The sequence below is a fragment of the Pinus tabuliformis genome, chromosome 8 (genome assembly GCF_031772625.1).
Source record: "Pinus tabuliformis cultivar Carrire ecotype Pingquan chromosome 8, CPIR1, whole genome shotgun sequence".
NCBI lineage: Eukaryota > Viridiplantae > Streptophyta > Pinopsida > Pinales > Pinaceae > Pinus > Pinus tabuliformis.
Window position 1 is genome coordinate 551,141,157 of NC_142294.1, and position 12,162 is coordinate 551,153,318.

The 12,162-nt window shown below is 31.6% G+C and overlaps 1 protein-coding gene across 1 annotated transcript; it reads right to left on the reverse strand.

Annotated features, from left to right (window-relative positions):
* Nucleotides 1–2,435: 2,435 nt before the first annotated feature.
* Nucleotides 2,436–3,029, reverse strand: LOC149236624 (uncharacterized). The gene has a single exon (XM_089368982.1). It carries the CDS (start codon nucleotides 3,027–3,029, stop codon nucleotides 2,436–2,438), a length of 594 nt encoding a protein of 197 aa, XP_089225108.1.
* Between the last annotated feature and the right edge of the window lie 9,133 nt (nucleotides 3,030–12,162).

A 12,162-nucleotide genomic window follows, 5' to 3' on the forward strand; every position in this document is an offset into this window, starting at 1 on the left:
TTTAGTAATCTATTTTTTTATTGACCATTATTAATTTAGCAATGACCTTGATGCAATTTATATTCTTTAATTTTGAAAACCAAATTTTTATTTTTCAATATTATCAAAGAAACTATTTTTCAAATATTTAATTGGACCATAACTTACCTTATTGCATCTTTTACACAATATATTGTCACGTGGATAATTGTCTTACATATTTTATGCCACAATTTATGAATATGGTTGCAATATTCATACATGATTTTAGTTATCTAGATAGTGATTTTTATTCTTAACCAAGAGAGCCATAAATTTGAAAATAGCTCATATTCATGTAAATAACATATTTCCTCTCAGTTACTTCCCACCATAATTTAAGCAAGCATTTATATAAACAATGGATTGGAGTAAGATGTAAATAAATATACTTGTGGAGAGTTATTTCCCACCATTATTTATATAGGAGTGAAATTGTAAATGCTTAGACTTACTAGTGGTTACTACCCACCAAAATTTATGTAAGCACTTGTGCCTAAGCAAGAAATTAATTTATCCACTTCACATCTAATTAATTTATCCACTTTGCATCTCAATTTATTAGTTATTGTCAAGGAAAGGCTATATGATTCAAGTTTTCTATTTAACACTATTAATTTAGCATTGACCAATGTAGGTAATATTTTTCATGCAATTTTTACCAGCATAATTTCTAACTTGAGTGACAAGGACTAAGTTTCCCTATAATACTTGTTTCTTTATGATGTATTAGTGTGAAAATAAATCTAGCTTATAAGGTGGGTACATGCATATACTATATATTTGCACCATCCATATGAATATAGGAGAAATGGTTTCTTTTTTCTACCATTTTCTTGTGTTTCAATACATATTGACAAGCCATGGTATTGGCCCATGACATTGTAACAAAGCCTATTTATAGTTGGTGAATATGGATAGTTAAAAGTCTTGTTACATGTGTTTTTTTTAATGTATTTATATTTAACTCATATAATAATTCTCTCTCTCTATATATAACTTGGTAATGTGAGATGTATTATTAAATAAGTATTTTGATGCTTATTATAGATTGATGCATATCTATATTTATCAGCCATTTTACTTATATGACTACTCAATTTTTTTTATTTTTTTTTAACTCAAATTTACAAATTTAATTTACTTTAACATCTATAAAAATATAGTTCTATTTCTTATTTGAAAATCAGTATAAAAACTTTCTTTAATCAATAATTAACATTAATTAAATATATAACACATTTACTTAAATATCATAATTGTAAAAGTAAAATTGATATATTTTTTTGAAATATTAATCATACCTCAATACTTATTCTTTATTCTTTTCAAATTACAATGCAATTATAATTTTTTAATTAATAATATTTTATTTAAAACTAATAATAAAATATATTTTTTATTATTAATATATTGCTTTTAAAATATTTAAAACAGCCTGTCTAACACATAATTACTAATAAATTTCTTATTACGAATTGAACTGTTTCATGGAACATAATAATAATAATTATATTTTTATTATTAATATATTATTTTTAAAAACATTATTTAAAAAAATATACATAATTTGTGAATATTTTTTTGTTATATAAATATTAATTGTGATATTTAAATGTAATCTAACTTTATGAATCCCAGTGATACCATCTCCTCCTAAGTGAGTAAAAAAGAATATATATATATATATATATATAAAACAAGAAACTAACAATAAAGTTTTAAAAAATTAGAATATATAATTTCCATAAAAGATAAAATATATCGAAGCGAAAGGTTTAGAGCGTATATAGAAAAAAAAATGCACCAATAAAAAAACATATATATTTCCACTATGGGTACCCCCACACAGCTACACTACTGAGCAGTGAGCACCCACACAAAGTTCAAGTTGCAGGACGTACTATTTTGAACTTACTTTGAACCATGCACAGAGTTAAACATGCTCGGCGCCCTCTGAGTAGGAATGACTGTCCGCCATTAACGAGGGCAAGAAAGCGCAAAGGTATTCACAGAGAAGGCTCAAAAAACTAACTAAAATATCAGGAGGTGATCTCTTTGCACGCCCCATGTGTCAGTGAAAATGTCCAACCAGCGAAATTGCAAAATGGAAAGTAATTCAGTAAAATCTCATGGCAGAGCATAACGAATATAGATTGTACAACAAAATTTTACATAATAATATCAGAAATTACTTTTTATTAGTACGTACATACAAATGCTGATTCAGGAAGAAATAATAATCCTTAGAAAGAAATCGCTATATAACTATATAGCCTGTAATTAATTACAGGAGTATAACTGTGACAGTGCATTTGCAGTGTACACAGAAAACAATATCATCAAATGAAATTAGAACCAAAAATAAATAAATTAGGCACATTCTGCACCATAGTTAATACAAATCAGAGGAGAAATCAGGGGAAGCTCCAGAGGCTGCAGAAATCCTGAGAATGATCGGGACCATAACTCTCATCCACCCAGTTGGACAATGGAGTCAGATCAGACGATAGCCATGCACAGCAGATCATGTCATGATCATACCCATAATTATCAACACTGCAGGGAGACTCTAACAGCTGCTCTAACCATGAACTCTCCTCCCTTGCTGCACCCACATTGTCATTGCTGTTACCAGTACTGGGCATTGTTTCAGTACCAACAGCTGTTTTGACATTGGAGGCTAAAGAATCTTGAAGGCTTTGAGCAGCACAGTCAACGCCATTGGAGCCTGCGAGATCAATAGTAGCACTAGGATATCCATAGGCAGCAGCAGCTGCAACTTTTTGTATAGACCTCGGAGACATCAATGATGGCTGGCAGCTCTGAGGAGGTTTAATAATGGTAGCAGATTCTGGGAAATTGAGAGGAGCAGAGGAGCCCTTGAGACAGAGTACAGCTGCATCATAAGCTCTGGCAGCGGCCTCTGCTGTAGAATATGAGCCCAACCAGATCCTCGTCTTCTGATGGGGTGCCCTTATCTCAGAAACCCACGATCCCCAACTCCTCATTCGAACGCCTCTGTACTGTCTCGGCTGCCTAGATCCTCTGCTTCTCCTTTTACTAGAAACTTGGCATTCTCTGCGTTCTGAGTGCTGTTGCGATCCGACCAACACCTTCTGGTGGCACTCTGATTCGTTACTTCTGCAAACCATATTTGGGATTCTCTGAACAATAACTATGAATTCCCTTTAATATCAAAATGTATACTATAATCACATAAGGGTATTGAATGTATTGAATTTTATGCCCAGCAAAAATAATACTAAAGCGAAAGTAATGCGATATGGGGCCGGTATGGTGGATAAGATCTGGCAAAGCTGAATTGGGTGTGTAGGGTTTTACGATTATGGAGTACGCATCTATATATATATAAAATGGCGAATATATTCCTGGGTCGGAGGCAGCTTCCTCTTTCACTAATATTAGTAAGTTGATGTTCAGTTGTTGGGAAGTGTATGTAGTGCGGGGATGCAAAAATACAGCTGAGCTTTGAGCTGTCAGCGTCTGTCAAACCGCGTCGTTCCTTTTAATGCTTACGCGGTGAGAATTATATGTACGTAGACTTTCTTGCCTCATTTGTTGCATTCTCACTGGATAATTTTTTTTCTAAAAAGGATTGGTTTTACAGAATAATAAATGCGGTATAAGATGGCATTGGCATCATCGTTGCGTGATTAATGATTTAGCTTTGGATTTGGATTCAAAAAGTAGTGGATTTGATGTTGTATATTTTAATTATATAATTATTTATTTATTTTTTAGGTGTGAAATTTTATCATAATTTAGTTTTTAATGAAGATATAATTTAGTAGTCAAATCACACAGTTATTTCTAATTTCTAATAGTTAAGGCTCACTCATTACTGTTATTCAAAGAAAACTACGCCACCTAGAATAACCTATTGGTAATCCCTAAGAGTAACCTTTCACTCCTACCAAATAACAATTCACAAAAAATAATATGTTATTGCATATTAATAAAGTGATTTTTCAATTTTCATATCATAATCTATTAAGAATTAGGTTGGTTCACTGATTTATTCATTTGCATATGTAAAATGCTAATGCCAATACTAATCTGAATACATATAGATAGCAGTGCATGAGAAAAAGGAAGGAAATAGAAATAATTCTAAATACATATAAATAGAGTGTGGATGCAAAAAAAATAGAAATAATTTTGAAGTTGAAAAATTCTCATTTTCCAATTTCATTTTGGTGGGAGAGTTACAAAGTTAAGAATATTGATAAAGAGAGAGTTTGTGACAGTGGGTTACTTTGATATTTTCTAAATATGTTTTTATCTTTATAAATTTTAGATAAATAATATCTAGTCTATAATATTGATTTTATGAATATATATTTATATTATTAGATAAGAATTTTGGATAAATAAGTTTTGAAAATGAAAAGTCACTTTAGATTAAAAAAAAGAGAGTTTTGAGACTAAGAGAAAGCATGGGTTTCTTTAGTAAATTGTATTTGTAAAATTGTTATATTATATAAACTTGTTAGAAATTATTCAAAATTTAAAATGAATTAGGAAGAAAATGAACATAAAGCATATATCCAAGTCTTTAAAATATCTACAATCAATTTTTTATTTTTTTTAATTGAAAAATTTTCATCTAAATTTTTATGATGCAGTATTCAATTCAAATTCAAATTTAGTAACTATGAGTGAAATAATAACCTTAAATATTACTTAAATTACATTTTAAAATACATTATAACTTTGAAAAAAAATGAAATTCTTCACTTACAATTACAATTCTTCCCATTTCTAACTAAAATTCAGATAATCTCACACCTAGTCAAACAACTGCAAACTTATCTGATTACTGACCAAATTTGTTCAATGATGACATCATACTAGATCGAACTTCATTGCTCCTACAATACTCCACCCCATGTCCAAACAACTGTTTTGTGTTTTTTTTTGTCTGACTTCCTTGCCATACCCATCACTGGCCCTCGTGGCTTACATACATAATGATATCTATGTGGGCCCGCCCTTCTGATTTCATATTTTCTCGAAGTTCGTTACCGTCCATGCCTTCTGGGCTCCGTACAAGATGCAGGTAGTACCTATCCTACCGTACACTACAAAGTAGCTGGAATGAGATGTGACAGCTAAAGAACATTCCTCGAGACTTCCCACCACAGTCTCCTAGTTGAGCTTCTACCTGTGTTTTCAATTGGATGCCAACAAGTGTATTGATTCCTCACCATCATTATGTTAGAGTTAAAATTTAATAATATAAAGTTATAATAAACTTATTTGATACCTAGTACATTTCAAGTACACAGCTAGCTAGCAAGCATGTCCTACTTTATGAACATTCTTTGAGACTTCCCCTTGAAAGATCCTTGGGATTTATACTAGCATGTGCTTTGAATTGAATAGCAACTAAGTGGAGGGATCCCTCAACATGGTTATGATTATAGGTATATTACTTTCTACTACCACATGCTTTGAATGGAATAACAACTAAGTGGAGGGATTCCTCAACATGGTTATGGCTATGGTTACCTTAAAGGTTTTAAGGTTATATTCATGTAATTGAAAATATAGTGCAATAGATAATGATTATTTCTCTGTTTTCATGATTGAATATTGATTAATAAAATTTGTTTGACCATTAGATTCAAGAGAAAAACAAATCTGACATAAATAACATTTCATTAGATTTGAAATTTATTGAGATAAATATAAAATTACGTATTTCAAATAAAGTTTAAATAATTATGTTGTTCTTTTCTTTTTTTTTAATTTGGTGATTTTATTGAGTTCAAGGTTTTTTTTCTTTGCATGCCATTTGTTGAGGTTATCACACCCACACTGTGGAGTATTGGTGGTGAAGGAGGTGTATAGAGGGCTTGTGTCTTGAATGTAGCTTCTTGTATTGAATCCCATCTAGTATCGTTAGTGTGAGAGGTTGATGTTGGAGCTTCCCTACGCAGAAGCCTTTGTAAACTTTATGTCTTGGTTTCCCATCATTTGCATTTGTTGTAAACCAACCCTTTGGATTTATTGTGCTTTCATTACATTGATGATAACCGGACTATTCTTGGTGTTTAATACTTACTGTCTAATAGGAGTAAGTTGGCAAGATGCATTGGTGCTATAGAAAATTCGAGGTGTGGAAAACTCATGGAGGACTTGTGGAGGGCTTATGCTTTGAATTCCATGCTAACTGTGCAAAGGAATCTATAGAACCAATGCCTTGATTTCCCATTTTGTACAACTTGTGTGACTATTATGTGCATTCATTTACTAAGTGGAGGACTTTTGTGGTGCCTCGTTTGTTATGACATGTTTGATCAATTCGAATTTATTTTTCAAAATAATTTTATTTAAATTATTCCAATTTATTATCTTGCATTTTGATAATGAAGCTTAATACTCTGTGATTATTATGAATTGTTCATAAATTTACAAAATGGTAGCTTTGAATGAATTTTATTTACATGTTTATGTGAAAACATGGATGGATAAAATGCACATTGATATGATTTAACTGATATTATCATCTCATGTGATTATGGTACATTGAAGTGTATATATGTCTAGTGCAATTACCTTTAGATGTTACTAATGGTTTGTTTAGTGTGACAGGGAAGTCACGTGTCTGTATTAACGTGGGATCATGCAAACATTGTATGGACTCTATATATTGAGTCATGATATGCTATGTGATTTATGATATGATCTAATTGTAAACATGGAATAATTTAAAGTGTTGAATTAATTATGTGCAAACATAGGGAATATTCTTGTTAATCAATCCTCAAATGGATAAATGGGCTTGTATCGAATTGTACATGGTATCATCACGTAAAGAGGATCAAAATTTGTGTTTCTCCTTAATAGAACTCCTTTTTTCGTGGTCTAGGTTGAGAATCATATGACGCTTTTACTTAGAGTTTGCACATTGATGTAAGCATAGGTCATGGATTTAGTCATTCAAAAGGTTTAGTTGAGGGTAACATAATAACAAGATATCTTTATTCATAAGTGACCATTAGTCTCTCAACAAGGATGACAAATCTTGAGTTCATAGGGTCTCAATAGTGAAAAATTTCTTCCACCAAGAAATTTGGACACTTGAAGGGCATGGAGAAGCATGACACGTCTAGTGGGTTAGGTCAAGTCGTAGTGTTTTATGATTTCCAAGAAGGAGGTATTATGTTCAATTCCCTGGGTTGGATACCTCCATGTTGACCTCCCTTGATGTCCTTGATGGTTTAGGTTGCTAAAAAATGAAACCAACTAGTTTCCCATGTGTATCCTCCTTGAAATGAGGGGAAGAGATTGATGGATTTCTTAGGACGTGTATTGCATTAAAAAAAATTGTAGAAGCATGACACCCTTGGTATCGTTCTCTGTTGTTGAGTATATATTAAATGATGGTTCATTGTGCATGTAAACAAATGTTCGACTTAGCATTGCATCTTAATTAATCTATATGTGAACATCTAAAATGCATGGTTAATTGATTTCTTGAGTATATAGATTAGTGCATTTCATAACTAAGATAAATTGAATAGTTCATTTATGAACATTTGAAGATAAATTCATTTTATATATACATGAAATAGTAAATAAATATTTTTTAATTACTAGAAATTAATTACTAGTGCACCCATGCATCAAGGAGAAAAAGGAGAAACAAAGAATTCAAATTGAAATACAAATGTGGTAAAATAATAGACTCAATCTTATAATCCATGTTATGATTGTGTGGTAGATGATGTGTATGTGTATGTGTGTTTAATTAGTTTAAAAAATAACTATTAGAGAATATGTTTTGCATATTAGAGTGTCATATTGGGTTTTCTTGAATCAACATAATATGTTGACAATTACAAACATTTATTGAATCCTTATTGTGTGATGCAATGAGTAGAATAATCACAATTGCTAATGGATATGATTTTTTTTTTATTCGACGCCTTTTAATTGCCATTAATAGTTCAAAACAATTTGTAGGCACACATCTATTGTGTATATATTGAATTTAATGATTGAACAATCGATTTAAGTCGATTTGTTGGCATATACCTATTTTGTATGCATTGAACCCAATAGAAGAACATAATTTATACCTATTGTATATGCATTAAATTCAACAAAAATATAGTTAATCAAATTATTCACTAACTTTCGTATTTAATTAAAGCATTAATAATAACGTTTAGTTGATGGACTTTATGTTGTGGGATTTCAATATTATGATTATGTATTGAAACTAATAGTTGAGTTGTAGGTCCTTATTTGTTTTAGAAGTCAATACCATGTTAATTATAGAGTTAGGGTAGCGTTGAAACTAAAGTAATATGATTAGTGAAAGACATATCTAAAATCCGTGTGGCATATATGCTATGTTGGGTTAGTCTAGCTAAATTATAAACTACTTGTAATCAAAAGTCTGTAACAGCCCAAAATAGCTTCAGCAAAATAATAGTCAAAATTCACTTGTATTTGGGTTCGGTAAAGTCAAAATAATCTGACTCAACGACAGCTGGACAATCGAGTTAACTCAACGACAACTCGAGTTATTAAATAATAAAGAAAAATAGACTTCGTCGTTTATGACAAAGCTTGATAACCAAAACTGCTAAGTAGACTGATTGTATTAATTTTAACCATGAGTGAACTAGGCCATGGCGGCACAGGAAACTATATTCGAAGTAACAATTTAAAACAACATGAGCTTTCTCGAAATTTAACTTCCTTCACAATTGCATCAATTGAGGGGTGGATCACATCAGGATAGAAAACTTGAAAATTATATTATTTGACTATATTTCGAAGGACCCAAAATTTAATAATCCATAACTCTGTTCCCTCTGCGTGGAGGCACCCAAAAAAAATTTATTGACAGTACCGAAACTTACCATTAAATAAATCTTATTGCATTTCATTCTTTCACGGAAGAGAATCGAGTATTGTAAATTCGTTTTCATTAAAATTCACATAATATATTAGGAGGAAACTCCCTAAGGTAAAAGGAATAATATATGGGTTATCACGCAAGGGTTTTAATAATCAAGGAAAGAGGGGCTTTACAAGAATAGAGAAAATATGGGGTTATGGACAACTACTACTTGCATGCATTCTTCTTCTTCTTCTTCCTTTTTTTTTTATTTATCTATTTAAATTAAATTATTTCACTTCATTAAAAAAAATATGGAAAAATAAAAAATTTCTCTTTTAAAACCCCACGTTGTGTACAATTACAAAGCTTTCCATGCCTCCATGGGCTCTACTTGAGAATCCCCAACAATTCCCAAGAAATTTGATTATAAATAATTGGGTGGTCTCTAGATTAAGAAAATTGGAATAAACAACCAGTAAAGATGCAGGGGACAACAAGAAGGAGCTCGGATATGAAAATATGTACATGATAAGACTAGCTGTGGAGATTACTCATAGGAATGACTTTAAAAATGAACACCATCAAAATATAACTATGCAGTAAGTATGCACTGAATAAAGATTTACGTGTATAGCGAGGGTTTGTAGAAAAAATATGCGGCCTCCTGGAAGTAACCATCCTGTAACTTCAAAACAAGTCAAGTTAAAAATTCCAACAAAATAATTTTTTTTCTAAGATGCCCATAGGCCCTAAGGGTTGAGCCAAAGCTCTGATACCATATGTAACAACCCAAAATAAATATCTAATTAACTTATTAACATTAACTTAAATCAGAGTGGCCCTTACCTAGCCAAATAAACATGTAATTAATTAACTAAATTCAAACTATGAATAGTGCTTACCTGTGGTAAAAGTAGGCTTACCGCAACAAGGTCTTGGGGACGACTCTCCACCCAACCGTAGGCTCAATTGTGCAAGAATTTGCTACAACTGGCCACCCCCGAGCCCTCAATCAACGTACTACTGCCAGTGACTCCTAAGTCTTAGAACACCATTCTCCCAAGAGAATGCAAGATAGAATCTCGGAATGATGGAATGCAGGAATGCCTCTCATCTTCCTCACCATCTATTAAATAGAACAACATTGGAAGGGGAACCACATGCACACACTCCATGTGTCTACATGCAACTTTATTTTGATTTTTAGCTTTCTTGTTTTATTTCTTTACTTTTCTTTTGATTTTTAGCTTTTCTTGTTTTATTTCCTTCTTTTTTTATAGTTTTCTTGTTTTGTTTCTATTTATTCTTATTTTAGAGTTTTAGTATGGTTATTACTATTTTTATTTTTATTATTTTTATTTATTTCCTTGTATATTTTTAAATATCATTTATTATTTAACATTTATGATTTATTATTTTTATTATTTATTATTAAGTGATTTGTTATTTATTATTTATATTATTATTATTTATTTGTATTATTTATTATTTATTATTTTTATTATTTATTATTTATTATTAAGGGGAGGGATATTACAAAGTCAAAGCATATATTGTATGAGAACCGTAGATATCAGACATGGGTGGCTCAGTGCAACAATCATTAGTATCAAATAGATGAACTTGACTTTGTTGATTTTTTGTGTAGCATTGGGATGTATTCCCGCATGCCAAGAGGCCTTCCAAGTTGGCCTAGAAAATTTATGGAAATTAAAATAAATTAAAATTTATTTTTGGGTTTCATGTAGGCTCAAAAGGGACAAATTGGCCCAGCCATGAAAGAGTGTGTCCCTTGGGGTAAATGCACCCATTCAGATTGTATATGTACACATGGCGTGACATTTCATTTGACTCACTCACTCATCATCTGTCTTATATAGAAGACACTTGTAGGAGCTGAAAAAGGATGAAATGGATAAAGTTTGGACTTGGGTTTTTGGCATAGATTTCTAGATATTTTATTGTAAAACTTGCTCAAGAAGAATTTATCCTAGAAGAAGTATTGTTTAGTTTTCTCTTGAGTTTGGGTTTTGTAGGGAAAAATTGTTGTCTCTATTGTGCATGGTTGTCTCTTTATTATCTTATAAATTTCTATTATTTTCATTGCATCATTGTTGATATTTTATGTGTATAATTTCCTTATGATATATGTGACACAAGATAAATTAATTGAGATCATCATATGTAATTATCATATTAAAAAAATGGTTTATATTGTGTTTATTATAGAAAATCAACATGGTATCAAAGCCTTGCTAAAGGAGTAACCATTGAATATGAGCCCTAGAAGGAAAGCTATAACCTAGAAGAGAAGACTATATGAAGCCGAGCTTTTCTGAGTTCTATTTGATCAATGTTGTATGAGCTTTATCTGCGAAAAGGAGGTCGAGGTTGTTTGGAAGGGTTAGGGGGCACAACAAGACAAAGATATTAAGTAATGTAGAAGCAAATATTTTGATTCTGATCATGTGAGCCAAAGGGTGCTTCTAAAAGAGAGAGTCTCAAAGAGTCTTTGTGCAATTTCACAGTCATAAAACACCCACACATTTTGTTTCCTTGAACCATTGTACAACCTTCCAACCTCCTTATGTGATCAACATTGATGATCAATTGCAATTATGGTCCCAAGCTAATAATTTTATGTTTCACCCATCACACCTTGACTCATACATGATCAACAATAAGAAGAAAAATGAGGATCTAATCAAAGTTATTGGAGAGGATCTACCCAAGCTTCTTGTGAATTACTATCCTTTTGATGGAAGATTAAGGAATGCACATGATTTCACTTATTTAGTGAAGGGGTGGTGAAGGGGTTTTCTAGTAGAAGTTGATGCAGATATTTCGTTGGAAGAATTTTGCGACCCCTCTCCACTTGTACCTAGTGTTGTTGGCTTTAAAAGTGTTTTTCTAGTATGAGATACCATCATACATCCTCCAATTCTTATGTTTCAAAAATAAGGTCCCCTTAAACCACAAAGGTGCAAAGTGTTCAAAGAGTGAGCACAAGACTTATAAGCTCTATGCACCCAAATTCCCTAAATTATCCGAGATATATTTAAGACTAAGATAAGGGATGTGATGTTGCTCTGGATCGGGAATGACTTGACTTAGTTCAAGACCTTATTCTAAGTTGCTGGAGTTTATATTGAGTAATTGAGAGTTGATGTAAGACTACACTTTCACAACAGAGTTTGACCTCTTTAGTGAAATATGGAAATCACGTTGAGGGGGTATAAATTCGAGGTATTCATTGGTGC